Genomic DNA, 26,822 nt, shown 5'->3' on the forward strand with positions numbered 1-26,822 from the left:
GAAAATGATGATATAAATTTACCAGGTCTTTCCAGAATTGAAGATGTCACATGGAATAAAATGCAGAATGTAGTTAAATCCATTCCCAAATTTTCTGAGGATTATGGCCCAACTTACGAAATTGCCTCTATGGAAGATGTATAACCCATGGATATATTTATGGCTTTTTTTGCTCCTGAATTCATGGATAAATTAGTTTTTGAAACTAACTGCCCAATAACTAATTAGTTTTTGAAACTAATTTACATGCAACTAAAAAAGGTAAGCTGTTTTCACTTATAACTCTTCAGGATATGTTGAAATTTTTAGGGATAAACATTCTAATGGAAATTAAACTCAGCTATCGGATTTCTGGTCAACTAATGAATCTTACATGGCAAAGCAAAAAATAGGTAAAGAAATTTTCATGGATTTTAGGTAATTTGCATTTGAATGATAACAACCTAATGCCAAAAAGAGAGGACAAAACTTTTGACAAAGTTCGGCCTCTATTGAGTCATTTGTTGGAGAGATTTAATAGTCTTTTGAGACCAGAAAAAAATCAGGCGATTGACAAATCAATGATTCATTTCAAAGGTAGAAATTCACTAAAACAAACTTACCTAAAAAACAAATAAAACAAGGATATAAAGTGTGGATGCGCTGCGATGAAAGCGGGTATGCTTGTAAATTTGAAATTTGTACTGGCAAAACCCATAAAGTCGAAAAAAAATCTGAGTGAAATAGTGGTGAAAATGCTAAGTGAGCCCTTGCATGGTAAAAATCATAGAGTATACATAGATAATTATTTACATCCTATGAACTTTTCAAGTTTTTAGAAACGTAAAACGTATTTTGTTGTGGAACTGTAAATATAAAGAGAAGAAAACCTTCCCAAAACACTGATGGAAGATAAGAAATTAAAACGGGGTGACTTCGATTGGGCAGTAAGTGATGACAAAATAACATGTCTAAAATGGAAAGACAAAAGATGTGTTACCATTTTATCTAGCCTAGTTCATCCCATTATTCTATCTAATGCAGAAAGGAAAGAAAAAACTAGACAGAAAGTTCAGATACAATGTCCAAAGACAATTATAGATTATAATAAAAATATGGGATACATGGACTATTTTGACCAACTAGAAAGCTTATATAAAATTGATAGAAAAAGTAAAAAATGGTGGCATCGAATCTTCTTTTATTTTATTGATGTCATCATTATAAATGCCTTCATTATATACTGAATGCTTCCAGAAAGTGACCCCAGTTTGAAAATACTCAAGTTTTCAGAATGAATATAATCAGTAATATGATACGAATGGGAAACGAAGGATCTATACCAAAGCGAAAAAGATCAAGCCTCCCTATTATAAAGAACGCTCCTGAAATCTCTATTAGAAAGATCTATGATGCTCTCGACTTGAGAGAGCTTCGTTAACAGACTCCTCACACTACGAGGACTATAATTCATTTTTAATACGTATTTTAAAGAAGTGTGAATGGCACCGGCATAACTGAGTAATGTGCATGTGTAAAGAAATGAGACTTCTGGTCGGTCGCCTGTTGGAGAGAGAGGTTGGGAAGCTACGCCAGCGAGCTGAGGTGTGGAGATTTTATTCATCCAGTGATGACGAGGGCTATCTTTGTTAACATCTCTGATCGTGTCACCAGCTCGGTCATCTACTAAAGTTTTTCTAAATGTATTAACTAAATGTTATATCTGTGTTATATGCTGTGAATAAAAAGTTATGTATCACCAATACCAGTGTTAATTCTCTTACAACTGAAGCATCCACGACGTTGCACTATCAACATAAAAAACCGTAAATTTTATGTGCCAGATGAAAAACGACTAAAGAACGCAGGACATATGAAAGTAAATTGCAAATCTTGGTGGTGTACATTTTGTAGCACAAGGGTGATACCTCATAGAACAAGATACATGTGTTAAACGTGCAGTGTTGGCTTATGCATGTACCAAAAAGATAAAACATGCTTTGAACAGTTTCATAAAAAATAACTTAGTTCTTTGACATTTAAAAAAAATCACTGAGTTTTTTAATACTCTATTGAGTTTTTTTTATTTATTTATCACAATTTCCTTATTATGTGCATTCTCATGTTTTCGCTGCTGCAGAAAAATTACATAAATTATAGTTTTTTTTTGATGATTTACTTTGTAAAATAAAGTAAAAAATTTACATTTGATGCAATTTTTAAATGCAGTTTTTTTTATTCGCAAATTTCGTCATTCATTGGAAATGCGGTACGCAAAAAGGTAAGTTGTTTTTTCCTACTAACTCAGTAAGTTTCAAAGTCCTAGATGCGCGCTGGTTTCACAGCGAAACCACCATCCACAGATTAATGGGTGAGAGTAGATTTTTTTAATTCATATATTATTTGTCTCTACGATCATAATATTTGATTTCTAGTGTTTTTAGTTAAAAAAATTATAGACATTATATAGCGTGCATCAAAGGGTTAAAATCAGAGTAGCTTAGGCAGATTAAATCTTCATTTTATTTCAGTAAACATTTGCGGCCACAAATAACTTGACACGTTATTTGTGCCTATTTAAAAAAAGTTGCATTTTTGAGAGATCTGCAGTAAGAAGACAGTTGCAGGCTGCAGTCCAGATTGGCCAAAGAGTGAAAAGTGACTGCATTATGTTCAGGATGAAATCTTAATTCAGACTGAGTTAGTTTTGGCTCTCAATGGATTCTGATTGGATAATTAATATTGCTGTAAAATTATTATTGGCTGTTTGAGTTTTAGTGCCATTTACCTCATCAGAATTATGTAGGAGTCATATGACATCAATTAGTCTCGAAATAACGCTGAACAAAGAGAGATTACTATTTTTAGAATAGAGAAGGGAAATTAATTTATGCTGCTAATTTAAATTATAATTTATCTTTTATATATTCTTTATTTCTCTTACATATACTCCCCCTTCAAGGAGAAAAATGCATAGCTACGGAGAAGACTTTTTAAAGAAAAAATGTTAAAGCAGTAACAAATGAAGAGAAATATAAATCATAAAATTTTGACTAGTATAATTAAAAAATTGTAAAATAATTACTTTACGTAATTATTTTACGAATTCTACGTAACATAATTTTTTTAAATAAATTTGATTTTTAGAGACCTATTAAATTTTCAATCAGAAAGTCTTTTTGTTTTAGATTTCACATAATCATAATTCTTCTGGGAAAGTTTTCGTTATCACAGAATATTACAAACTTCTACATAACCATTTCTCATTCTAATTAACTGAAACATATAAAAATTATGACACTGATTTTCATATTGATCAATTATATTTTAATATTACAAAGGAGGAGTAATATTGCAGAAATTTTGGTTTCACTGCTGTTGTATTTTCTTTTGCAATTCCTTATTTTACCACAACTGGAAGGCTCCTTATTACTTTTAAACAAACATTTCTGTGAATAGGGCTATCCACTTGAGCTAACTAGTATATATCTGTTCTGCACCAGTGGCTCAGGAAGGCCAAGGCAGTTACTTGAAAAGGCCTCCATTCCTTGCGTAAGGTAACTGGCCTTTGTGAACTGCACTAATATATTCCATAATAAGAAAAACATATGATAATACATGCAAAAATTATCCCCAGTCACAAAATGAGAGCCTTCAACATTATCTTACATGAACAGAGTAAGAACAACTGTACAGAGATAATAAAAGGCCTCTGTTTTGGAACCAGTACCGTCTCAGCATAATCTATACTTAACATAAAATCAGCCATAAATTTTAACATGCATTTACTATAATTAACTTCTCTGGATTGTATCATTTCTAGATCAGTCCATCTTGCATGGCCTGCGCAACGCTGTTGATGTAGGTAATTTGCAACCTAAACTCAGAATTTCGGAAACTGAAACTTTTCTGATCTAAACCAAAACTTTCTTTCTATCAATCTTTCATATTGGATAAATGCATACTTCACTTGTATCTCTGTTGCTTATTAGACACCATTTCACTGTGCTGTCTTCCTATCACAATAGTATTAAAAATTTTTAATGTTCTGGAAATAGGTACGATCAGAGTGCCCAGTGAATTATATGGCCACAAATGTCAATTTAAATAAAAATGGAATTTAATTCACCTTGACTGCCAAGTAGTCTAATGTTAACATTCTACGTAAGCAGAATTCTTCCACTTCAACATGGATTTAGGATCTGTCCTGTCTATGTGATGCGCAATTAGTATTTCTACTTTTCTGTATGTCAGTGTTCCCACTTCAGTACTTCTCATAAGTTTGGATTTATTTAAAATGCCTATAACTTGTGTTAAAGCTACTAAGTAATTAATAATTTACTATTAGAAAAGCTATTTATATATCATCTCCAAGGAAAAGAAGTTTAAAGTTATAAATTATTAGAAGAAACTTTAGTAAGTACTTTTAAGTAGCTTTTCAAGACAGTTTCTAAAGTTATCTAGATTTCTGTTGTAGCAAAATTATTTAAAATCTGTAAAGAAAAGTACTGTGGCTGTAAAAATTCCAAATATTAAATTCAAAATCCAAGGTACTGAAAAAGTGGCTATTGTCATAACTACTTTTTTAAAGTAGCTATTATATATATATATATATATATATATATATATATATATATATATATATATATATATTTATAAGAAAAGAAGAGTTAAAAATTAGCTAGAACCATAAAGAACATATGAACTTCCTAATTCCAGATATTACATGTAAAACAAAGTCAAAACAACAAAATCCAAGTTAAAGGAATAAATTGTACTTGAAAAAAACCTATCTATTATACAAAAAAATATACAACCTGTACAACAAAATCAAAATTGAAACGTGAAAAATCCTTTACAATTTACACAAAACTGAGATATTGTACATATAAAAACATTGTCAGTCTTCTCTGTTCAAGGCTCAAACAGAATTTATCAAGGAAAAAGTGCTTGAAGCCCTCAACCAAGTCGATGACCCACAAACACGTTTTTATATGTACAATATCTCAGTTGTGTAAATTGTAAAGGATTTTTCACGTGCCAATTTTGATTTTGTTGTACAGGTTTTATATTTTTTTGTATAATAGATAGGTTTTTTTCAAGTACAATTTATTCCTTTAACTTGGATTTTGTTGTTTTGACTATTTTTTACATGCAATATCAGAAATTAGAAAGTTCAGATGTTCTTTACTGCTCTAGCTAATTTTTAAGTCTCCTTTTCTTATAAATCTATTTTAAAATTTGCAGCTCAACACACAATTTTTTGACTAACATATATATATATATATAAGCAAAGCTAATTTAATGAATTTTCCATATTCATGATATGTGCAATTCAAGATATAAAGGAATAGGGAATATTTTGAATATTAGGAGCACATATGTTGTAAAAATATTTCTTAACACCTTGAAGGTGGTGTTAAGTTTTCTGGTGTCATTGAGGATGTGAATTGGTGATGGAATAATCGAAATTTCCAAACTGGAATTTTTGAATTTTATTTTGAAAAGAATCTTTTAAAGCAAAATTTTGTGATATTTACATGAGCTTTGAAAGTGTAAAAGTGAAATTGAACCTTAGAATTATACAGAAATGTCATGAAATTTGAAAGAATGTGAAACAAGTTCTTTTTCAAGAAGCAAAATACCTTGATTCTGCCACTTTGAAAAGTAATAGTCTATTTATTACTTACTTTTATTTTAATCTGCAAAATATTTAGCTTAAATATATGTGCAGCGGGGATGTGTTGGATTTTTCTCAAAATTCCTAGAATGTTACTTCAAAATGCATGCCAGCCATTGTGAGATTGGATTATGCCAAATTAAAAAAGGCAGTAGGTTGCTCTTACTTCTTACATGAATAACTGTTTAAAGCACATTTAAATGTTTCTTATAATATTCAATATAACATATTTATTAGTAACATTCATAAAAAAAGAATACTCAAATGAAATTAAGATCATGTATGAATGTAACTGTGAAATAGAATTTGTTGTTTTAAGTCTTTCTAATTGCTTCGTTGAAATTATATAATTTCTCCCTTTTTTTAGTCCTTATTCTTATATGCAGTATCATTTGTTCCCCCCCCCAAATACTTTTTATAGGAAGAGGGGATTCCCAAATTAATAATTTATTATTCAACTTATATATGATTATAAAACATTCTTTTAATGTGTACATCATATTTAACGGTGTTTGTTTCAGCAAATTTTGTTTGGCAGTTTTTAATTGATTGTTTTTGTATATATTATAAATTATTTCAAATATAAAAAAAATTGTTTTATTTTTGTGCTACTATATTATTATTTATTGTGTACTCTGTAGAGTAGATAAGTATTTCTAATTGGGAATTGTTTTGTGCAGTTTTATTCCCGTCTGATCCATAATTTGTAGTGTGTATGCTTTTCATCTTTTCGTAAAAATACTTATGTGCTGAGTCACATTTTTATGATATCTTTATTTTAAATTTGTTATATTGGTTATAAGAAGTTAATTTTATGATTATTATATAAGTAAATTATATACATATAGATGAAGTTAAGAATCTGATTAATCAGTTGAAAATTAATCAGAGCAATTTTGTCCTTAATAGGTCTTGATTTGGAATTAGGTCAGGAAATAAGTTTACACATTTGGAATATATTAGCAATATAAATATGATTAATACACAATATATAGCACATGCTATAGTAATGCAGTAGCCACAGTGATTTGCTTAGTGTTAATCCAAACTTCAGCTAAGTTGTATATATAACTATCTGTTAGGCATTTATGTATACAGTTGACCCTTGAACAGTGTGTGGATCAGAAATGCTGATCTTCTGTATTGTTGAAAATCTGCATATTTATTTTGACCCTCAAAGGCCTAGCTGCTAACAGTTTACTGTTGGTGAGAAGCTTTACTGATAGCTATCTCATATCTAAATAAATAAATACATTTCAGTGTGTTTAATGAAAAAATTCCACCTGTAAATTGAGCTGTGCAGTTCAAACCTAAATTTTCAAGGGTCAAGTGTATATTGAAAATACTGCTTAAAAGATATCTGAATAGTACATTTTTTTTTCGTATACAATTTTTACATGAAATCTTTACCATGTATTAGGTTTTGTTACATAATGTACTTGAAAGACATATTTCCATTTGAAATTCAAAATTGCTAAAACTAGGTTATATAAAAAGAGTCACAGTTTAGGTATAAAGGAAATGATCAGCACTTGCTTTTTCATAAATCAATATTTCATTTCATTTTTCTTTCTTCAGTACTAATTTTTAAACTGTTAACTTCTTCTGTGCTGATTTTCCACTAGTATTTAAACATTATTTGGTGCTTCATTAAGTAATTTGAATCACAGACTTCTATAGAGACAAAAATTGCTAAGTATACATTGATGAGACAGCATGAATGATCTTGCTAGTAGGGATTTTTCTCATGTTGATGACAAATAAGATGTTGGGAACCTAAAACAGGGGAAGAAAGGGGGGAAACTTCATATTAATAGATTGAATAATTATATTTTTTAAACTCTTAAATAAGTATGCCAAACTATAGAGAAATTATTATTAAAGTTTTATGATGTCCATATATATATATTGTCTATCATAGAAAATGTAACATTTTATATTGTGATAAAATATAATACTTTTTATTGTGAAAACATTCTTTAGAAGTGCTTTTAATTTTAAAACCATGGTGCATTTTAGGAGGCATATTGTTGAAAAGTAGAATGCCATTCATAGTTAATCATTAACAATCACTGGTAAAGTTATTCTAAATCTTTATTTCTATTTCATTACTGTTAAGTAAAATTTGTTAAAAAATTATCATATATGAATAATAGAATTATAACATTTTCATGATGATTAACAGTTTTCATTTTCCTTAAATGAATATTTAATATCGATACATTTTAAATGTTTAGTATTGAAACTTTTATTTAGTTTCTAGTAAGCTTTTAAGTATAATAATTTAAAGTGCGGAATATATTGGAATACACACTTTCATTAGGAAATTTGATTGAGAAAGACATGCCGTTTTTTGTTAGTCTGAATTTTTGCATGCTTTTTATATCTGTATGTTGTTATAGAATTAAGAAGTCTTAGGTTCACATGTCATGTTTAAATCTAGTCGTTTATGGTTTCTTCCCCTACTGCTAGCAGAAATGATGCTAGTTGATTAAGGATTTTGGATTAAAAAAAGTTTTTATTTCATTTTTAGAGAGCTATAACCTTTTAAGGTAAAATAACATTAAACTTTACAGTTTTTTTTTAGGATGAAATTTGATTTAAATCTGCGAAGCATTTTATGGCAGCAACATTCAAATCAGATTTTCGCAGTTTGAGTTAGTGACTGCAAACAGGATTGATAATTTTTATACATATAATCTTATCAGGAGTAGAAGAGATTTGTAGAAATTAATAAAAATAAATTCCATTTGTATGTAAGGATCTTTAGTCTTAAAATTTGAAATGCGTTTACCTTCCAAAGTTAAGCATTTTACTTTATCATCTAGTAATATCAGTCAGTTTATTGTTATGTTGACATCCCATATATTATAAATTTAGAAATCATATATGTTTGTTGTGGTAATCCAATGATTTAAGTACCTAGTAGCTGTAGTTTATTTATAGAATATAAGTTTTTCTCTTATAAATTTAAGTAATTGTTAAGTAAGTTGTAAAATTGTTCAGTAAGTAAAAAATTGTTTTTAAGACTGAATTTATAGGTTAGTGAGTACAGAGAAATATAATTTACCCATTCTGTATTTTAAGGTACTTTATTGGCCTTAAATATGTATATATTATAGTAGTTATCATGGATCATTCACTATTTACATTAAAAGAAAACATTTTAATTTAATTTTAGCTCAATATATAGTAATGGAAAATATATACAGGGTGCATTAGAAAAATGTTTCACACTTTGAACTATCATAAAAAATTTATTTTCCTTCCCACAAGCTTAAACTTTTAAGAATAGGTAATATTATGTTTCCTTAACTTGTGGCAGCAGAATCGGTGATCTAGCTGTGCAATCCAGCTAATGCCAAGAGAGTAACATCAATATGGCTGACGTACTTTTGAACTTTCAAGAGCAGAAGCATGTTATTTTAAGTGGTATTGAAAGTTTGAGAATGTTGGTACTATTTAGAGACAGTGGAGATATGAGTATGGGACTGATCCACTTTCAAAGTTAACAATTACATATCTGCGAGAAGCATTTAAGATTGTGGAACAGTATGTGTGCATAAAGCTGATCAGGGTGACCCTATACAAGTGATGAATCCTCAATTCCTGTGCTGGACTTGCTACAATATTCACCAAAAAAATCTTCAAGGCAAGGGTCACAGGAAAGTAGTGTAAGTGCTAGCAGCGTTCTACTACATATTCTGAAGAAAGGCAAGTTGCATATGTACATTCTGAGGCTGGTGCATTTGGTAATTGATGACAACCCATATCGCTATGTACAATTTTGTGAATGGCTTGAGAAGATGGTTACTCGTGAACGAGAATTTATGGGTAGTATTGCTTGGTCAGATGAAGTGCAGTTTTAACTTAAGGAATCTGTCAATAGGCATAACTGTGTATATTGGGTTGTAGTTATTCCCCACATTATTCTTAAAAAGGCTGTAAATTTGCTTGGTATAAATGTGTGGTGTGTTGACTTACTGGGTCTTTCCGTTTTGAAGGTACTGTAACTGGAGAGAAGTACCTGACAAGAGTTGCTGATTCCATTTTCCCTGCTATTCATGCAATGTTTGGTAATAATAGGCTTTATCAACAAAATGTGCTCGTCCACACTACGATAGAAATGTGCAATCATACCTGGATAAAAATGCACCAGGCCAGTAAATAGGATGCAGGGGACACATCAAATTTCCTGCACGCTTTCCAAAACCTTATGCCGATCAATTTTACCTTATGGGGTGCAATAAAAGATGAGCTCTGCTGTCGTAAACCACGTAACCTTGACACACTTTTGGATGAGATTGAAGCGGTATGCGCTTGGACTCTTCGGTGCAAAGTACAGAATCAGTCGTGACTCGTACTCAGAAATGTATCAGTGCTGAAGCCACCATTTTGAACATTTACTTTAACCACCATTTGGAACATTCAGTTTGTGCTGAAAGTACACTTATTTTTCAAATTGGAATATGTAACTTTTCCTAGAAATTTAACCTTGTAGTTAGAAAATAACTTTTCTATGATAGTTCAAAAAAGTGTGCATACTTTTTTCTGCCACTTCCTGTAGTAACGTGAAGCAAATAATTATTATTATGCAGAAGGTGGTTACTGCTTCTTCAATAAGAATAGACACTTGTTTGCTTTTTCTAATAGCTTCTTATTTTACCTACAAGATAAAAGTGATTGTGGGATAAGTGATTGTGGCATAAGTTTGATTGTGGCGTTTTCATGACCATGTTATTATGTTGTTCTCTATTTTCAGCTTAGTTCTTCACAGTATTATTGAAGTAAGTAATACACAGCTAAATTTTTGCAACTGGCAGGTTATATGTGTGTGTGCTTGATGACAGCAGGCATGAGAAGAAGAGAGATTTTTGTTTTAAGATTTTGCAAATATTTGGTTGGGGCTATATGCTAAATATGGAGTTTTTAAATTTCTTGGAAGAGGATATTACTTATATTACTTTATTATTATTAACTGTTAATGATCTCATTTGATATGGGATGGAACAAAAACTTGGTGTCTTTTAAGTTACTGAGGCGTTTGTCTTGAATAAAGAGTTAAATGTTAAGTGCAATTATATAGCAGTTAAAAGCATTAAATTAGCTTTTCCCAAAGAATATTCTATGTAATGAATTATTTTTTATGATAAACATAGATAATGATGAAAATGAATCATAAGGATATAGTTGTATTCCGTGCTGATTGAATACATTTCTTAACAAAACAGTTCCCGCCTTATTAAATGTACTCAGTTTTTGATGATGGTTAGATGTAAACATTAAAAGCTGATTCATAAGGATATAGTTGCAGTTGTGGCTGGTTTAACGTTGCTTTATTGATGACCATTTTTTATGCAAATGCTGCTAAATCAGTGTAAAAAACATGCCTATTTTTAAATGGTTGCATTGGTACTTTATACACTTTTGTAATATTTTTGAAGCAAGGAAGAGCAACAAATGAGTATAGCAGTGAAGCAGAGGAGAAATACGTACAGTATACTGCTGAGGTTGAGTTAAGAATGATTCAATTTTGGCTTGATATTTTATTTTGATATTTTAGTTGTAGTGGATAACAATTTCTGTAAGCCAGCAAATAAGATCTTACATAGTATGGTGTAATATATTATGTTGTTGGATTATGAAAAACTGAAAAGGCCAGAGCATTCTACGTAGGTATAGTAAAGCTTGGAAGATTAATTTTAGTTTCATGTTGAGATGAGCTTAAACTGTCACAAGTAATGCTCATAAATTTAACTATTCTTAGGAAGAATGTTTCAGCCATTCCAGTTTTTGCAACTATTTCCTTATATCTTAGCTTTCATTATTTACATCTACTTATCATCAAAATTTGATTTCATTCTGTTTAGATAGAATGAAATTTGAAAATAGTTAGTTCTTAAAAAACCATTAACTAAACTGCAGACTGAAATCTGCTATAATTTAGTAGAAATGTAAAAATGCTGTTAATAATGAAAATTTTTAAATCATATTATACGCCGTTTCCGTAATATATGCAGAAAAAAGGCTAAAACCTACGGGGGGGGGGGACACTGGATTAAAAAATTAAACCACATACGAACATTCAAACCGCAACAGAATTAACAAGTAAAAAATAATGAAAGCTTTTAGATTTTACATTACGCCCAAAGGGGCATTTTTTTAACGTTTCGAGTGTTACATTTCTTTATCATATAATGTTCTTTACACTTAAACCATAAAATTCAGTTCAACAGCAATATCGCAAAATAATTTTAAAATGAGCATATCTTTAGAATTTCCGATACACAGTTTTGCGCTCTGCACATAAAATGTTTTTTTTTTCTTCTCTCCCCCCCCCCCCCGCACTGTGTTGCAGTTGCTCGCTTTGAAATCTTTGAGTTTGCTAATAAAAATTTCGTTCAAGTTTTACAAAATATCAATCAGATAATAAAAAAAAATTCCAAGTTTGGGCTTCCAGATGCCCATATTAGGTTGGAAACGTATGTTATTCAAAATTTGATGGCTCTAGGTACCGTTATTTTATCACAATGCGAGAAACATTTATGCAGATTTTTCAATATTTAATTTCTTTAAATATAACACAGGGCGATAACATTTAGTGGCAACAGAATAACAACACAGCTTCAAAACATCGGGTTAGCCATGTTGGCGCGTTTATTGCCCATTGAAAAACAATCGCCAAGCAGTGGGCTAAACAGTATTTTAACCCATTAAACAAAAAGTGGAATTGCTGCAAAAAATGGATAAAGGCGTATCCTTTGTTTATCTAAACTTTAACGTTTGTTTATCTAAACTTTGTGTATCTTTAACGCCGCGGCTGTTTATCTTTAACGTCGCGGCGGGCGCGCAATGAATTGGAAGTTGATCTGTCAGCACTATCCTTATCTTCAGGGCAGATGTTTTTATTTTATTTGGCTTATAATTCCTTACTAAATGTAGTATTTCATCTCGATGTACTCCGTCTTTGATATGATTTAAATCAAATTCCTTGTCAATATAATTCGCTTCCGATAGCGAAGAAGGTGACAGAGGTTATTGAAAACGAAAAAATTTCGATTGACAAATTAGTCGGTAGACACAGCAATTATAGGACTTGAACAGCGGAACTTTGTAACTGAACAAGAAATTATGTCTGTTTATAGAATTAAAGAGAATGTATTATCACGTAAAAAACGAAGCAACTTAAACAACTTACATTGAGAGAAATGTTTAATAAAGTAAACAAATAAATATTAAGCTTTTTTTTTGTAAATTTTGATACCCTTTAGATCATAATTGTTCTTTATTTCATAAATTACGGTTTCATATTTTTACTTTTATAATTTCTGCATGCCATCTTACCAGATTTAAACTGATGATCTATAATCCGGAAAAATCGATAATCCGGAATCGCCGCAGTCCCGACGAGTCCGGTTTAACGACTTTTGACTGTATTATATGTGATGTTGTCTTATATTCAGCCAGATGTAGCATTTTAAAAAAGGATTTTGTATGCATATCTCTTGATAATATTTTTCTATACATATAGCTTACTTAAAATAGTTCAGAAGTAAATGTTAAGATCCTTGTGACGCATTTTCAGTTTTTCAATCAACAAGTTTATGTTGGAAGTATTAAAGCAGAAAGTTCTGTAATATAATTTGCCACCTAAAGATGGCACATGTCAGTAATTGGAATTTTATCATTTTAAGGTGTGTTTGTGGAAAAGGAAGCAGGGCATACAGGAGAGTTTCATAATGATTACAAATTGCATTAATTAAAAAAAGATTTACTTGTTAATTTTTTATTACATGTTAAATGTGTGTGTCTCAGCTTAGTACATTAGCTGGCTGTCTGAAAGTCAGCTATATAGTGCAGTGCTAATGGCTGATACTAAATGAATAGGATGAAAGCCTATTAAATTTTTTTTGGAAGGGGGAGACATTGTGGGATTGTGGATCAGCCAATAGCTGAATGTCTGAAACTATAAAATATAAAAAGTTTACCCGGAGTTCTGTTTTTTGTTGATGGGACAGGTTGGCTGCAAAAAAAATTTTTTTTTTTTTTTGTAATTTTCCTCATTATAATATAAACATAGGTTAGGAGAATATCATGAAGGCATCCTTCTTTAGAGGCAAATAGTATGTTTAGACATAATCAATGAAATCAAATAATTTGATTTTTTTTTTAAATCTGCACATCGAGTTTATTAAAAACTACAGGCTATTTAACTAACATTGATACCCATTTGAAGATGTAATTTAAGTAAATAACAGAAAAAGTATAAAGTAATAAAAATATGGACTATATGAAATTTAAATTGAGCAAAATTCATTCTCAGAATTGACATGGGCTTTGCAGATAAATTCTCGGGATTTAAAAAATGTTATACATTTCTGTGATTTTATAAAGAGCAGTCTTTTTAAGCATTTCTAACATAAGTATGTATTTATTGTGAATATTTTCTAGTTAAAAAAACAATTTTCGTAATAAACACTTACTGATGTATATCGGTACTTTTTTAAAGAGTTTTATTATTTGTTAAGTAGAAAATGAGAATAAAGGGTTTATGAATTCGAATATTTTAATCCTACATATTATTAAATCATAGAGATATAAAAACTATCTTTGTTTTGAAAAAGGTTTTTTATTTTTCACTTTTGAAAATTTTAATAACAGAGGATATTTTTACATAGCATGCATTTGTCTGAACGAAATGTACAAAATGTTGTAATTTGAAAGGAAACGTTCTGTGATTTAAATCTGCAAGCTGCTTTGATGAACTTCTTACAAGGAAGGTCTGAAAAAAACTTTTAAATACTCTTTTTGAAAGCTTTACTGTATAATTTGATGTGACTAGAGCCCTGAAAGTCTGCATAGATATATTTATTTTAATGTAATGTCTAGCTGCTAAACGTAAGTAATGCATAAAATTGCTATGGAAAGTGTGTAACTACACGGTAAATAAGACTGTGCCTCATGTTTAATTTTTCTTGCTTTAAAATTACAGCTCCTTTTACTAATCATGAAGTTTTCATAATAGTTTTTGCATAGCTGCTCTATAATACACGTTAGTTTTAAGCATTTCATTATTTGCTACGGTTTAATCATACTTACCATATTCGTGCAAGTCCGCAATGTTTAGATTATATCATCAAAGTTCCTTCAGTTATTTCTGATAATAAATCCTAACTAGGCATTCCAGTCCTTTTAACCTTCCAGTGATCTTTTTAGCATCAGAAATCACATTATATGAAATCACATTAAGTAATACAGGTTAAATAGATCTTTAGTGCATAATTATAGCGGACATATCTCCATTCGAGCCATGTTTACTATTCGTCACGTAATCAGGAGGTCGCTCTTCCCATTGCAAGATCTGGTAGGATTGAATTTGTCCTTCTGGGCCAAGGCTACTCCCCGTATCTTCATCGTCAGCTTCTTGTGGTCTTAGAAGGTGTTCAGCAGGCAGAACTTGGTGGTCATCATGGGTTTTGTGGTGGTAAGATGCGGGCGAATTGCCGCTGGAACGGGGTGGAGGCGGCGGAGGGACAGCCGGTGGGGCTGCTTCATCGAAGTGGGTTGCGGAGAACACGGTGATATCGTCCCGTGCTTGCAGTTGTTGTCAGATGGTCGTTTCCCTGGAAATGATAGTTCAGAATTAGTATACAGATTTTGTGGCTTTTCTACTAGAATATATTGTAAGAAATTTGTTTTACATATATACACTTCCCATTTAAACACCATTTCAGCGATTAATCCGTCATCTTTTACTCAACTGCGTATATTTTAGGCATTTAGTTGACAGTGAAAATGATAACGGGCGCTTTAAATTTTATAAATTATTTCGCTTTGTCCATCAATTGCAGACACACTACATAATGATAGTAGATTAACTAATCTGTTTCTAAGAATTTGAGAATCTTATTTTTCATTTTGATGTTTTTTTGTTAGTAACTTATTTTAATTTTTGCACCATCGAATTAGAGCGAAATTTTTCCCCTCCAGCAACTTCAATAGTATTATGATTTTTAATGTTTTATATTTTGTGCTAATTAGAACCTATTTTAAGTAATGTAAGAAATAAGTTCAATGAAAATTGTGAATCGCTATCATCATTTTAAAATTAAACGACGTTCAGATTCATATATATATCTGTATGGAGTGTAATTAATCTCAAATATTTGAGGAAATTTTACATGATGAAGAGAGCAGGAATTTCCCGATATAATGCTTTTGTTTTGTTTTTTGAGTGCTTGCTTCTGTTTTGGGAGAGGTTAATTAGGCAAATAACGTTATTCCTCTTTCAAGTTATTTTAATCATGATGTAGAATTAACGAGGATTATTTGTTATGTGAGAAAAGAACTCTTTAAAATAAAGATTAAGAACTAAGAGCATTTTAGGTTTTTCCTCAACCGCTATTTTTTGGGGAATTTAGGAATTGTGGAACCAATTGAAGAGTATGGAATAAATCAAATCCAACTATTTTCCCAGGGAAACAAAGAGGAAAAAAATATTAAAAAATCAATTTTCTTCAAAAAGGACAGCATCGTGGTAAGAATGTATATATGAAAAATGATTCAACGTACTTTTATTTCAGAATAGAGGAAACACAGAAGATGAAGTAGGACAGATTTGGGGGGGGGGAAAGATATGTCCGTGGAAGGGGGAAAAATATCAAGAAAATAAAGAATGTGGAAGGAAAGGGAATTCGAATGACAGTAGTGATCAGTCATCCTAGATCCCCGCCCTATGATGAGAACTTTTGAGTTTCATATAACGCATAAAAGAAGTTCAGTTATGAACAGCATCTCCAAGCAAAGGCAGATTTTCTGAAAACGTGTGTTGCTTTTCTTTTGCCTGAATTTATAATTATTCAATTTAAATCATGCTAGAGTTTTAAAATGGGGGAAATGTATACTGGGAACATTGAAAGTTTTGATAATGTTGACCGAATGTCGCTTTTGGATTACTTACATTTTATTTATTCTAGTAAGAAACGCTGCTTTTAAGTCTCCTTTTGGGAGGGGGGTTAGTGACGTCTAAGAGAAACCTTTTCTTAAGCAGGCTGAATATGTATGTATGCACTTCATTTCCAAGAGGAATACAGGAGTACTGAAAATTATTTAGAAAATTTTGCGAAGTTTTAAAATGTATCTGGAATTACTTCTGTACATAGAACTTTGAACTCATCCTTTTTAGTCACCATAAGACCTAAAAATGAATTGATCCAGTTTTTGAATCTTTCAAAGAATGTGTAGTGTAAAAAAAGGTATTATAAGACCGATTAATTTTTTGATAATCCGATAAAACAATGCGCAAATAATGTTCTTCCATCGAAAATATAGAATTCCGTTATTGATGTTTCATTTTATTTCATGATGTGTTAGCCAGATTCATATTTTGAACATGAAATTAATTTCATGTGCGAAAAAATTAACTTATTTCTCTTTGAAATTATTTTAGGAAATATTAGTGAGGACTAAGAGTAAAACATACATAGAATGTCTAATTTTGCAGGTATTGACAATATCAAGGGTCGATTTATATATTGATCAAGGGATGAATTATATCTATAGTCCTTTTTAAGAAGGAACGAAAGGCTATGTAATTCATTATTTTTCATTTATAAATTATTCTTTTTGCGTATTCTCTGAAATGACATATTATTATTTTTTAAATGGCTAAATTTATTCACTAATGTTAATTCCGAAAGGTATTTGATAAAAAGTAGTCTCTCAAATGACAAGCGGATATGAAAAGAAAAAAAAAAAAAAAAAATTGTATTTACTTCTGGAAAGCTCGAGGAGAATATCTGACGGGTGCGCTCTCTTTTGCTGAGATGTAGCGGAACTAAACGATTTTGTGGTTATGCTTTACGCATGTGTTGCTCTTGTCGTAGGCGTTGGGAGTTTTCATTTCTTTTTTCTAAAGTTTCCCCTGCTGGCTATCTTATAGAGATCATGCTACCTGTACCAGCTGTTGAATTCTCTACTGGCAGCTGCTGAAGTAACATTTTAGGAGAATAAGTAGGGAATTTTTAAAGTTTTGTATTTGGGCTTGTTCTTGGCCATCAATGTTAGTTTGAACTACATATTAAGTTGATAATTAATAGTAAGGACAGAACTTGTATATTAATTTTAATTATTCACAATAGGCATGAATATCATTCGCTTATGAACGTTGGTTTTTCAACTATTTTTCAAATTTTCACCGTTAAAGCTAATAAGTTAGCGGCGAAGGGTGGTTGGCAAGCGTCGTTTGGTTCATCTTCATCCGTACCCTAATAAGTTTTCCACAGAAAACTGTTTTTTCTGTAGGGAAAATCATTCTTTGCATCCACTTTATATAATCTTTCTGTGGACTCATTTTTAAGCTGTAAAATTTTACATTGTAGCTGTGGAAAATATGTTACTGTTGCCTAATAACGAATGTAAATTTGTTATTAGGCAACAGTAAAATATTTGTATATAGTTCTCAAGTCTTTTTTGGAACAGACAGTACTTCCAACACTAAATTACTTGCAGAAAAATAAATAAGTACTGAAGATGGATATGCCACTTATGAATGGTAGCTACAAGAATTTTACTGACATGAGCCTCGAAAGAAAGATTAAGAGACAGTTCCAAACTGACTTGGAAGAGATTATGAGCAGAGAAACAAATTTGGTTGGCATGGCTGGAGACAAAGGGCTTGGTGCCGTGGTGTATGAAGACCTAAGATTTTATTCAGACTTGTTGTTATGAAATAGCAATAATGATGATTAGACAATAATAATCGAAAACTCATGTTTTTGCCCTTATACCAGTTTTAAACCGATTAGAAACAGAAATTTTGTTCAATCCCATGCTGTTTAATATTTGATAAGAAAGAAAAGAATGTTGAAAGGAATTATGGTATATCCTTTTGCATGCTTTCATAATGTAATTGTGGTAAGTATGTCCGTCTAGCATTTAGAAGATTTGTGGTTCCAATCACAGTTGATTTTTAACGTTCCTTCGTCAAAAAACACCTAATGAGTCATTATACGTGTACCCAAATCAGAAACGCGGTGGTGGATAATTGGATTGGGTTGACTGCATCTGGTACTCTTTATTCATACATTAAGAGGTGAAGATTAAGTTAGGTTATTTGAATATGGCCGAGCGCATGAGGGATGGCTTCCTGGAGAACTTTTATGTACGAAAAGTCCTCTATGTTTTCATACTGGGAAAACTACGAACATCAACCATGCTGTCAGCTCTTTTGGTTCAAACTATCAGCATTCACCAGTTTTGAACACTTGACCATTGGTGGAACATTTAAGAGATGAAGCATGGAAGGAATTATCCTATTTCCTTCATGTGTGCTTTCTTGGTGTAAGTGGACAGCATCGAGCTAGCAAGTGGTAAATCCATGAATTGAATTCTGGCGAATGCACAGTTGATTTTTTGTGTTTCCAGCTAAATTTAAATTTGGGACTCGTATATAGAGCAAATATGTGTATATGTATGTTAGACATACCATCCTCGAAAGTATTAAGCAGCTGTGAATTTACTTTTGTAAATGTTAGTGGGAAAGTCCAGGCATTTATGATATGAAGAATCTCCCCCGGCTGCAATAGGGGTAAGACCTATCTTAAATACATTTTTTTTTTCTCCCATGTTTTTCTTTTCGGAGCAGTGCGCTTTCCTGCGGTGTTCTTTTATCTACTCTTGAGCCTCGAGGTAAATTGTCCACCTTGTTTCTACTGCCAAAAAGGAAAACAACTGCCACGGAAGAATTTCATGAATAATAAGTTCTTCGCTTCGTCGTTGCATAAAAGCTTGGATCGAAAATCCCCTTTCTCCACTCTTTTCCACTTATTTAGGATTTCCTAGAGGGAGTTTCACTTAGAGAAGTATATTTTATCCTTCTCTTGTCTTATTTTCGCTCTTTTAACAAAGTTATTTTTAAAGAAACGGTTTATATATCTTGATTTTATGTTCTTAAATAAGTTTACTGTTCATGGTGACGAAATCAGCGTGAAATCTATTATTTACTTCAATTGTTTAAAAAAAAACTGCTATTTTTGAAAACTTATTGATTCTGTTTTCATTGTAATATGCTAAGTTTTCAAAGCCTTTTTATCAGATGTTTCTCTATCGTCGTACCTAGATCTACCTAAATGTCCAAAGAGTTAAAGCCTAAATAAATAACTTTATCTTATGTCTTTAATTTAGCCGAATTTCTTAGAATTTTTTAATACATGTACTAAGTTTGATTTCCCCCCAAATTTATTAGCAAATATTGATTGACTTCAGAGATTATGCAAGATTTGTATTGCGTCTAATAAAATTACGTTGAATGAAAAGTACGTTAAAATTATCCACTCTTTTGTGGTGGGAAACGTAGAATTTTTTTTTTTTTTTTTTTTTCCTTCAGTCTGATGTTTATATTAACAAATTCAAGAGCCGAGGAAAAAAGGAATAGATTTTTAAACCACATAGATGATTCTTGAGCATGCTGTTACTGCGCTCCGCATTTCCTGCGATATTAGATGTTATTTTCTGTTAAAAAGGCGTATTTGTTTGAAAATGAGTGTTATATCATATTAAATATTTCTTGATATTTCATTTGCATAACAACGGTGAAAAAATTGGTTTCTTGGTAGCATCTTTTTATGTTGGTTCGACTGATTATTAGTTAATACATTTGTCTTACAACATTTTACTGCTAATAATGATGCAGTTTTTATTAAGTCATCAATACGAATTGTTTGTCTGGATCTTGTTTATTATTTTGTTACATCCAATATTTAACACTTATACATTTAATGTTGTTATACGTAGCATTTTTTATAATTCCTCCCATAGTAATCGCCACCATAAACACACAAAAATGCATACAAGATATTGATCGACGTGTTTGTTAAATAGGAGAGTATGTACTTTTCGTAAGCCAAGTATTTTTTTTATTGTGTTTTTAATACAATTTCTTTCTCTCTCTCTCTCTTTTTAAAATTTGTTAGAATTTTATAGTAGCAAACGTAAACTATTTGACAATAGCTGCAAAAAATCGCTATAACAGTTTCTGTACATTTGTCACAAAATGAGGTAGTGAAAAGCTATTTTTAAATTCCTTCATACCATTAGATTTTACCTTTTACACTCTTAATGTGGACGGATCACATACAAGCGACTGTTAGGACAACCACTTGAAATTGGCCAGTGACAGGTCAGGTAAGCATCATTTAGTTTCGCCCAAAGTGATGTCATATTGCAGGAAATTTTCATTATTTTGTTTATATGTTACGAAATATGTCGGCAGAATATACTTCAAGCCAGCTGACCAAACATGTTTCAGTTGCCCTATGGCAAGGTATACAACAAACTGATTTATCCAAAAAGTTTCAGTTGGATTTAGAGTGATGGAGCTCATCTGGACTGTCATTAGATACATTCAAGCGGTTATCCTAACAGTGTACAGTTCGCGTATATGCGGACGGGTCTGAGGGCTTTTTGGCAGTCAACCAGTACAGGTCGCGTTATCCATGGTCAGACAAAATTTGCTTTGTTTTAATGATCGTGGTCTAATTTTTACTTTCTATTGTGCCCTTGCATTTTAGGGGATTAAATACTGAGATGAGTCCTATGACTTGAGATTAAATGTCATAGACAAAGGCTCCCCTATCATCTGTGAATGTACATTAACATCTCGTCATAACTGTAGTGGTTTAAAAATTATATCATAGAAAGTTAACATTCATTATACTTACATGTAGCCTCTGTTGAGTCGGCAAGCTCGAGCTATTTCTGAAGAAGTACCTGGCCTTCGGGTGATTGCACTTCCGCTACCACAGTCGCTAGGACTTCCCCATGAACTTCCACAGCATGGGAAGTCAGCAGCCACATTCCGGAGGTCCCTGTGCAGCATCAGCAGCAGGGTGGGGTTAACGAAGGCATGTACAAAGGCGACGTGCAAGGTGATTTCGTAGGTGATGGCGTAACCTGGTCTTCCAGGCTGGATAAGTGTCAGGGTGAACAAGGGGCCCCAAAATAAAATGTAAGCGGCTAGAATGATAGCGAAGCTTTTCACACGCCTGATACCTGTAAAAATGCGGTAGAAGCCTAAATCAGTGTATAATCAATATTGTTTCTTACTTTAATGATCGATATTTTTCGCAGATGGATTCTCAGTGCAATAGAATCTTTTTTGCTGCAGTTATTCTGGTGATGCTTCACGTAACTTATCTAAATTTAGGCAAAAGAGATTTTAGAAACAAATAACGTAATTACCTTCTTGTTCCAGGCGGTGGATATAGCTTTGAATCTGCTGAGACTCGTTACACGAAGAGTCGTGGGGTCCCGACCTCACGGATATCATAGTCGTCACCAGACCCGCTATCCTCACGGCTTCCAAATTGGACCTTTTGCCAAAAAAAAAAAAAAAAAAAAAAAAAAAAGAAACTAATAATAATAATTGATTAAACTCTTATTTCAACCATTTGCTAAGCATCTTTCATATAATTTTAAAAACAAGACTAAATCTTCAAAATATGAGATAACGAAAAAAAGCTATTTTTGAATAGTTTTCTGTGGCAATATTTTATGAAAACAGTGTTGTTGTCTTTAAGAATTAGAATAAAAATCTTTATAATGGAGCCTTTTAAACGTGGTTGTAAAAATGCTTGAGGAATAACATCTCACTTCAAAAAAGGATTATTTAATTTTTAGAATAAGATATTGTTGGCGAATTTCTTGGGCTTTTCTCATAAGAGCTTATCAAATCAAAACACATTTTAATGAGAAACATCATAAAAAAATTAGATGAGCTATTTCTATTTTAAAAATAGTGAAATGGCTAAATTTATGTCTTCAAATAGTAAATGTCGCACATAAAATGCGAAAAAAATCTCATTTAGACAGAAATTTGTCATGCTGTGAAGTATTGTTGATATTATTCATAGTAAAATGTATGTTACTTTGTTAGATGACACATAGTCTTTCACAGTGTTACCAGCAGAACGCTAACTGCTAATTAATAAATTCGACTGAGATTTTTAGGATCAGTCGTAGTTTTCATCGATTTATTTTAGTGTCCCTTATTTATGATTTGTAAATTATTACTCTGTTTGACTTATTGTTTCTATAAACATCTCCATTTTATAAATATTCATGTAATCATGCAACTTAATATTTTTTCTCACCTTGTTAAGTCTCTATAGAGCTTTCGGAGATGCACCCCGGTTAATGCAACGCACATCACATTCACCGTAACCCATAGGACATTGAGCACGTAATGCCTAACGGGGCCGTAAACCATGGGACAAGCATCCACGTGGCCGGCGGTATCCCTCGAACTGGTTAGGGCCCCGCTGAGCAGGGTGGGCCCCAGATTAATCGTGAAACTGGCAAACCATATGATGAATAAGCCGAACACGATGCACTGGGGTGAATCCAAGGACACGGAAGAAGGAGTCCCAACTGTATCCTGGTTTGGGTGCAGTGGGTTCTGGTGATGGTAGTGATGGTGGTGGGGGCTGGTTTGTTGAGGAGGATGCTAAAAAGAAATTTTGTATTAATATTGCACTGTTTAGCTGAACTGGCCATAATACACTGTCCAAGAGTTTAATTCTTCCTAATGGAAACTTCTTGACAAAATATGCAGCTAACGGTGATAAATAAAATACGTTAGCTTACAAAATTTATGCATTAATTCAGTGATTTAAAATTTTATCTAATGGTATAAAACTACTCCATATTATGCGTAAGACTCGAATTTTTTTAGTTAACATTTTCTTTCTTTTTTTTTTAATAAATGCATGTTCAATGTAGCGTAGTCGGTTAATGGGCATTAACTCATTAGCCGACTTTATGCCGATGGAAACTTTATGGAATATTTATTGCGCTTTTGAAAGGCTAATTAGTAGCATGTTATTGGAGTTAATTAAATGAAAATGGAGTTAATTAAATTAAATCCATACTCATTATTCGTATGGATTTTATTGACGAATTAAAATATTCAAAAGCGGCTTTTCAAGAATTTGTATTTAAAAAATATTGTATAATGGTAGATTTCATAGTATTTTTTTAACATAATATGATATATTAATAAAAGTTAAGAAAGGTTTCAAGATATGTGAAGTTAGATATCAAACAAAACATGATTTTCTGAAAATTACGTTAGTAATATATTTTTCTTCATTTCTTCTAATTTCTCTGTAACGGTTAAAAATTTAATCTTATTCATATTGCTATTCAACTTTCCTTCAAACTGATATTTAAATTTACGATATGCTATGAAGAATTCCCACCCCGTTTTTTCACTTCTTAATTATTCTGTTTTAAGAACGTAAACTACCCAACCTGAAAATCTTGGTCAGGCAGCAGGGAAGCGTCGTTGATAACAGAAGTGAGCATATTGACCGTGGACACAGTCACCAACAATAAGAAGGCAGTCTCGATGATGTTGCATTTGGGAAGGCGCTGGCAGAAAAGCACACCTACTCCTAGGAGCAAAAGCAAACTGGCCCTGCCGCAGTCGACGAGGCCTTGGTGGAAGAGAAGGCCTTGTGACCACCTGGAATTCGAAATCAAAATATTAATTTTTTTGTCATGCGATACAAGATTTCAAGATATACAAGAATTAGTGAATTGCTGTCATTTATTTACTGGTCTTATTGCATATACTTTTGCAATTACGTTTTATATCTTTGATTTTGTCCATAAGCAATCACTGCTGAGTAAAATCTTTTGACTTTGTGAACTGCTAATAAGTAATATTTCGAAGCATTACATTGATACGAATTTCTGTACAGCGGTTGTGTATGCTTTCTATGTCTCCTTACAAGTCGTTTTCAGATAACTTAATAACTATTTAAAAAATGCAGTGGAAATATGTGAAAATGATAGTGTACTATTCTTGAAGTTTTATTTTTTTTATTTTTAATGTAACTTATACATTTGGCTACTGCATGCTGCTTCTGTAGCACAGTCGTTAAAAGCAAAGCTTTTTTTATTTGGGCTTTTACAAGTATGGGTCAAAATCCCATATATTTAATTGTCATATGCTGTATTTAACTACCTTTTCAAGCTTATCAGTTATGATGCATACTGAGTAGCTTTCTGGGGGATCAAAACGGTAAACAGATCGATGAGTTTTGTATTTGTTGATGCGATCGCTTTCAGTTAGCATCTGCCTGGCAAATAAAGAAAGTAATCTAACTTAATATTTTTTTTACTATTCCTTTTCAGTTTGAATATATGTTTTCGTAATTTGTCTTGGAGTCAGTAAGTTAATAACTGAATAATAAAACTATCTAGAAACTCAACACAGCATCAAGAGTTTAAGTAATATTTTTCTCTTTTACTATAATTTTATTCTTTACATATTTTTTCAACCTTCAATATTTGGCTACTCGTCAAACTCGTGCATTGAAATTAAATTGGCAGTTAAGGGTAAAACAAGCATTTTGTCAAAGAGGAATATTCATTTTGTATTTTGATTTCTATTTATTTCACTTTTACGGGGAAAAGTACTTTCTAGTGTGATCTTACCATAGTTAGTGGTGTTTAAAAACACTATTTGAAAAATTTATTAAGCACCCGGACATTCTTTTGCAAGTCATTAATATAAGGAGCCTGAAGTTTTTTAGAAAGTGTCTCTAAAGAGGCAATTCCTTAAGTGTATCTTATTGAGTTGATATTTTCTTGCTTAAATCGTGTAATTCGCATTATTTCCAAATTTCATTTGATAAATGATTCAGAAGGCCAACGAAGTATTTTCTTTTGGGCTTTTAGATTCAACGCTCCTCCCATTGACTGTCACCATGACAACCAGCGTACTTAGAAGCAGGGGCATTCGCATGATAGTCTCCACAAAATGCAATATAAAATAGCATAAAAAGTATAGGTGAATTAATGTTTCTTCAATTTCTGTATCCTGCTTGCGAGACGTTTTTATTGAAGATCATTTTGAGGTTAGGTTGTTTTCAAAACTGAATCTTCTGTTTGAATTATTAAATGTATTATTTACCTTTACGTGGCATTCATTTTCTTTCTCTCTCTCTCTTTCTCTTTTTTTGTTTGTTTAAAGATTTTTGCTTCCCCTTCCCTTTTTTTGTTCCTTTCTTTTTTCTTTTCCCCGAGCACTAGTCTAAAACTGCAAAACTGTGTTTGGAATATGAGTTGTTTGACAAATTTATTACAGCATTTCGTATGTATATTTCCTCCAATTACACTTGTGTTGTTCCTCAACCGGAAAATCAATTTTTAAACTCTCTTAAATGTATTAATTTAGAAATCACACAGCAAAAATCAGCATTATATTTACAAATTTTCACAGAACTAGTTTCAATGGTTTTACCGAACCATCCCCCATCGGTAAAACCATCGAAACTAGTCCTGTGAAAATTTGTAAATATAACGCTGATTTTTGTTGTTTGATTTCTAAATTAATACTTGTTTAGCGTGTTATTGTATCTTAATCTCTTGAATGTATTCGCAATTTCCAATTGCTCAGGCATTTTTAAAGATATAGCTGATTTAGATATAGATTAGATTTATAGATTTTAAGATATATTTGATAGCTGAAAAGCTATTTTTCAAATGAATTAAAATTCACTTTTGTTGAAAGTTTTAAATAGACTAATGAATAATTTCCTTGAAAATTTCAGTTGGTTTTATCGAATAAACTCGTCCTCAGGAAAATTTTCAGTTTTTACCCTGATGAATTTTAATTTTGTCTTTTAATGGGGACTTTAAGAATGGGATTCAAGATTTTTAATGATAATACTCTGGTCTTTATAATATTGCTATCGGCATAAAATTCTGAAATCTGTTTCTTTTCGGAATTTACACTCCTTCTTGGAAGGTGGGGAGAAGTTTGAATATTTCTTTCTTCCAAGTTTCGAGGTAAAAAAATCAAATAAATCTCTGCTCATGATATGGTATTTTGAACGCGAGTATGTGAGTTAAAGTGACTTACCGTCGTAGTGGTCTCTTGAACACGATGAGCAGCATCAGGAACATGTTAGCGCCCATCCCCAGTGCTGCAATGGTGAAGAGCACAATGGCCTCTGTCGTCTGCGCCGGATGACACACCGAACCCAGGGTTTGGTTGCTTGGACTCGTGCCGTTCGTGCCCAGGGCCTTGCCCACCAGCACGTTGGCCGCCTTACCTACGCCCGGCGTCTGAAATGAGAAAAGCGTTTTAAAGCTT

At 31.8% G+C, this 26,822-nt stretch overlaps 2 protein-coding genes across 3 annotated transcripts in view; one reads left to right on the plus strand and one right to left on the minus strand.

Annotated features, from left to right (window-relative positions):
* The window catches only part of LOC118195958 (midasin), a 589,327-nt gene that overhangs the window by 199,106 nt on the left and 363,399 nt on the right, over nucleotides 1-26,822 (plus strand). The window lies entirely within an intron of this gene.
* LOC118198373 (uncharacterized) overlaps nucleotides 6,058-26,822 on the minus strand; it is a 75,677-nt gene continuing 54,912 nt past the window's right edge. Inside the window, exons 2-8 of one of the 2 annotated variants that reach the window (XR_015043004.1) lie at nucleotides 26,589-26,794; nucleotides 23,969-24,182; nucleotides 22,810-23,162; nucleotides 21,899-22,029; nucleotides 21,379-21,709; nucleotides 14,759-15,282; nucleotides 6,058-7,435 (exon numbers count right to left, since the gene is read on the minus strand). Coding sequence is in view for 1 of the 2 variants with exons in the window: in XM_035370035.2 (XP_035225926.1) it covers nucleotides 15,267-15,282; nucleotides 21,379-21,709; nucleotides 21,899-22,029; nucleotides 22,810-23,162; nucleotides 23,969-24,182; nucleotides 26,589-26,644 (1,101 nt within the window). In the remaining variant the exon portion in view is untranslated. Of the gene's footprint in view, nucleotides 7,436-14,268; nucleotides 15,283-21,378; nucleotides 21,710-21,898; nucleotides 22,030-22,809; nucleotides 23,163-23,968; nucleotides 24,183-26,588; nucleotides 26,795-26,822 lie in introns of those variants that run through there. The other variant, XM_035370035.2, reaches the window with a different exon arrangement.

The sequence above is a fragment of the Stegodyphus dumicola genome, chromosome 9 (genome assembly GCF_044657685.1).
Source record: "Stegodyphus dumicola isolate Sdum_Otavi_A_Nest chromosome 9, ASM4465768v1".
In the NCBI taxonomy this organism is placed as follows: Eukaryota; Metazoa; Arthropoda; class Arachnida; order Araneae; family Eresidae; genus Stegodyphus; species Stegodyphus dumicola.